The 4,389-nt window shown below is 51.7% G+C and overlaps 1 protein-coding gene across 1 annotated transcript; it reads right to left on the bottom strand.

Moving 5' to 3' along the window:
• Window positions 1-592: 592 nt before the first annotated feature.
• Window positions 593-3,926, bottom strand: Fos (Fos proto-oncogene, AP-1 transcription factor subunit). Its single transcript, XM_026401445.2, has 4 exons — window positions 3,659-3,926; window positions 2,650-2,901; window positions 2,160-2,267; window positions 593-2,036 (listed from the first exon to the last, which is right to left on the bottom strand). The coding sequence occupies exons 1-4, from the start codon at window positions 3,797-3,799 to the stop codon at window positions 1,395-1,397; spliced, it is 1,143 nt and encodes a 380-aa protein (XP_026257230.1). The 5' UTR covers window positions 3,800-3,926; the 3' UTR covers window positions 593-1,394.
• Window positions 3,927-4,389: the final 463 nt, after the last annotated feature.

A 4,389-nucleotide genomic window follows, 5' to 3' on the forward strand; every position in this document is an offset into this window, starting at 1 on the left:
AAGTAAAGATTCTAATCCCCACAGTAGAATGTTGAGAAAATCATTCATTCCAACTAGTCTTCACTTTGTTCACCTTTAAGGTAGGAGCATCCCTTCACATAATTTTTTGAGGAATACAAAACTTAAAATAGGGCTAGGTAAACCACTTGCTTAGCATTGTGTGAGTACCTGAGCTCAATCAACTGCACCATATATTTTTTTTTAAAGTTAAACTCGTGTATGCAAAGCTTAGCTCTGTTTGCTCAAAGGAGTCCTTTAAGATTAAAACATCTGAATTTAGGGTCGGCACAACTAGATTTAAACATTTCTCCCATTGCTACCAAAACAGAAAAAGAAGCAGAAAGACACAGAACCTACTGGACAGATTTCTGCCCCCAGAGCCAGAAAGCAGAGAATTTCAGCAATGCAATGTGAAGACACATATTTGTAAAATCGCCTCTCCAGTTTCCTTCTCCTCTTTGGTAAGGGATCAGACAGAGGGGTGTGTCCCCCTCCAGGAGCTACCCTTCCTGACAAACTGGTCTCCAATAATACCTTTCAGAATCTTACAAAACTCCCAGAATGAAAAGAAAAGAGCACAAGTTTGGTGGCATTCAACTTAAATGCTTTTATTGACAATGTCTTGGAACAATAAGCAAACAATGCTTAAATTTTTCATTCAAATTCACTTTCCACATGTTGAAAGACCTCAAGGTAGAAAAAAATAAAATAAAAATATAAATATCTGAGAATCCATCTTAATAAATAAATTAAAAACACAATAAAACGTTTTCATGGAAAACTGTTAATGTCAGAACATTCAGACCACCTCAACAATGCATGATCAGTAACATTACAATGAACATTGATGTTGAAGAAAAAACTACAGTACATGGATATAGCTATTTGTTTCTATCTACTAGAAAATAAAGTCATATCTTTTCTTAGTTTAATATTGGTCATTTCTAATCAGAACACACTATTGCCAGGAACACAGTAGTTATTGTTAAAATCAGCTGCACTAGATACAATTTGAAAATATCCAGCACCAGGTTAATTCCAATAATGAACCCAATAGATTAGTTAATGCTATGAGAAGACTAAGGAGAAAGAGAAAAGAGACACAGACCCAGGCCTGGCTCAACATGCTACTAACTACCAGCTCTCAGATGTGTCACTGGGAACAATACACACTCCATGCGTTTTGCTACATCTCCGGAAGAGGTTAGGACTTGAGTCCACACGTGGATGCTTTCAAGTCCTTGAGGCCCACAGCCTGGTGTGTTTCACGCACAGATAAGGTCCTCCCTAGGTCTACGGGAACCCTCGAGGGAAGACGTGTTTCTCGTCTCTGTAATGCACCAACTGGGGCAGGGGCACCTGTGAGTGCCCACTGCCTCCCCTTCCCTGCCCGCTCACAGGGCCAGCAGCGTGGGTGAGCTGAGTGAGTCAGAGGAGGGCTCATTGCTGCTGCTGCCCTTGCGGTGGGCAGCCGCACAGCTGGGGAAGGAGTCAGCCTCGGGGTAGGTGAAGACGAAGGAAGACGTGTAAGTAGTGCAGCTGGGAGTACAGGTGACCACCGGGGTGCACAGGGGCTCCAGCTCTGTGGCCATGGGCCCCATCCCCAGGGAGCCACTGTGCAGGGGCTCCCAGTCTGCTGCATAGAAGGAACCAGACAGGTCCATGTCTGGCACTGAGCGGGCGGTCTCAGAGACGCTGGGCCTGGATGATGCCGGGAACAGGAAGTCATCAAAGGGCTCAGCCTTCAGCTCCATGGTGTTGATGCTCTTGACTGGCTCCACCGATGGCTTGGGCTCAGGGTCATTGAGGAGGGGCAAGGTGAAGGCCTCCTCAGATTCTGGGGTGGCAGCCTCTGGCAGGCCCCCACTCAAATCCAGGGATGCCACAGACATCTCTTCTGGGAAGCCCAGGTCATCCGGGATCTTGCAGGCAGGTCGGTGAGCTGCCAGGATGAACTCCAGTTTTTCCTTCTCCTTCAACAGGTTGGCAATCTCAGTCTGCAAAGCAGACTTCTCATCTTCGAGTTGGTCTGTCTCCTGTACAAAGGGGGATGAAGGACAGCATAAGGCACAGTCTTCCTCGAGGGCCTTGCTCCCTATGCCCAATCTCCAACTTTGTCCCTAACTTTTTAAAAGGAGTGACCCAGAGGATCTACTTACCGCTTGGAGGGTATCAGTCAGCTCCCTCCTCCGGTTCCGGCACTTGGCTGCAGCCATCTTATTCCTTTCCCTTCGAATTCTCCTTTTCTCTTCTTCTTCAGGAGACAACTAAAATTTAAAAAAGAACAGCATTCAGTAACAGTGTCTGCCATCACCTGCATTCCCTGGCCCCAATAAAACTGGCTCTGGCAGCTTCCTGGCACCTCTCTGAAGCCATTTCTAACCTGCAGTTGCAACCTGGGTGTGACCTGCATTTAAAGTAAGATTCTCAGCAGGGGAACAAAGAAGAGCCCAAGCTAAAACATGAGGTAGGAAACTATCAGGGAAGAAACTAGAGGGCACTTCTTGGAGCAGGACTAAGTGTGACTCTGATGGAAAGGGCTTGGAAGTCGGGTCAGGAAGTGCAGGCAATTCCATCAGGGCTGCCCCCTCTCTGTTCCCGCATCTCCACTGCCCCTCCTCTGTTCCCAGATACAGAAGAGCTCCTCACCTGTTCTACCTTGCCCCTCCTGCCGATGCTCTGCGCTCTGCCGCCTGTCATGGTCTTTGCCGCTCCAGCCCTGGAGTAAGCCCCAGTGGAGGGAGTGGGGACTCCGTAGGGGTGGGGAGCTCTGGTCTGCGATGGGGCCACGGAGGAGACCAAGGTGGGTTGCACCAGCCACTGCAGGTCCGGGCTGGTCGAGATAGCAGTCACTGTGGGGATGAAGTTGGCACTGGAGACAGCCAGATCCGTGCAGAAGTCCTAAAACAAAACAGAAGGGGAAAGCTGACGTGAGCGAGCGTGTTCCAGACACAGGTGGGGAGAGCAGAGTTAGTGCCGCCTGCAGTTGGGGGACAGAGGGAGAGTCCTGTTATGGACTGCTCATCTTAAAAGCTTCTCATTCTGGATGAAAACTCTCTCCCTTTCCTCCCAAGAAGTCCGCAGAGCAGTGCCTTTCTCCTCCACCCTGCTGCTGCGTTCCCGTTATCCCTCCAGCATCACTCGCTTGAAAGGGGGTTTGTTATAAATATCCCTGACGTCTGCGCTGACGCAGGCGCCGCTCCGGAGTCTCCAGAATGAACTCGCTTTTTATCAATGAAACTGCCTTACACACCCGCCCGCTGCACCCTCCTCCTTGAGCCCTCCTTCCTGCTCCAGGCTGCCACGGGAAGGAGGGGATTGCCACTTTTTGCCGCCTCCAGGGAGAATCCAGGCTCTAGTTAGCGAGCCTTTGCTTGGGACACGTTTGCCCAGCTAATGTCAGGGACAAGTCATGGAGTGCGGACCAGAGGCTGCTCAGGATGAACCTGCAGCGGGAAAGGGGATCCAAGTCTTACTATGACAAGCGTGCCAGTGCTGAGAACAAGTCCCAAGCTCCCAAGTTAGGGTTGCTCCAATCGCGGCAACCTCCCTCGCTAGCTAAAGGGAGACCCCGACTGTTTTCCCTGAGCATCCCACCCGCTTTTTCCTCCCGGAGACACCAAGTCCCAGGTCCCACAGCGGCACGAAGCCAACTTACCTGTGCATTGACCGGAGAGCCCATGCTGGAGAAGGAGTCGGCCGGTGAATGGTAGTAGGAGAGATTGTCCCCGGCCGGGGAGGCGCTGCTGCAGCGGGAGGATGACGCCTCGTAGTCGGCGTTGAAGCCCGAGAACATCATTGTCACGGTTTGTGAAAGCCGGGAGAGGGACCAAGGGACGGAGAAGGGTGGGAGCTGTGGAGCAGAGCTGAGTGGGAGCGCGGTCACTGCTCGCTCGCTGCGCCGCCGCCGGCTCAGTCTCGGGTTCTCGCTGCTGATGCGGTTGGAGTACTAGGCGCCGCAGCCACCGCTTTTATAACAGCATTTTATGAATGAGCTAATACGTCACTGGTCGCAACCACTGAGGCACTCGGGGGGAAGCGCGCGCTCTTGGGTGCCTCTGTGGCCGACTTGTCACTTCCGCCGCACTGGTAGCCACTTGTTCCTGTCTTGCTGTGTGTTTTTATCCTATGAACGTTTTGCATTCCGGTCTTAGGGGTCTCTTGGACCCCTCTATGTGTGGGATTTCGGGGATAACTCCCCCCACGACTACAGTGAGCGGCCGTGGAAACCTGCTGACGCAGATGTCCTAATATGGACATCCTGTGTAAAGGGGGGAGGGATTGACGGGAACTGCTCGCTGGCTGCAGCCAACACCAAGGGTGCAGCGCTGGGGGAGGCGGGGGCCCGCAGCCGGGGGAGGGGAGGCGGGAAAGGCGGAGAACGCGAGC

This window comes from Urocitellus parryii, chromosome 6 (assembly GCF_045843805.1).
Source record: "Urocitellus parryii isolate mUroPar1 chromosome 6, mUroPar1.hap1, whole genome shotgun sequence".
Taxonomy (NCBI): Eukaryota; Metazoa; Chordata; class Mammalia; order Rodentia; family Sciuridae; genus Urocitellus; species Urocitellus parryii.

Excerpts from the sequence above, each read along its gene's own strand:
- Fos (XM_026401445.2), bottom strand. The coding sequence starts at position 3,799 with ATGATGTTCTCGGGCTTCAACGCCGACTACGAGGCGTCATCCTCCCGC. Across the intron at positions 2,902-3,658 it reads GCTCTCCGGTCAATGCACAG|GACTTCTGCACGGATCTGGC; the intron begins GTAAGTTGGCTT and ends GTTTTGTTTTAG. Across the intron at positions 2,037-2,159 it reads TGACTGATACCCTCCAAGCG|GAGACAGACCAACTCGAAGA; the intron begins GTAAGTAGATCC and ends CCCTTTGTACAG.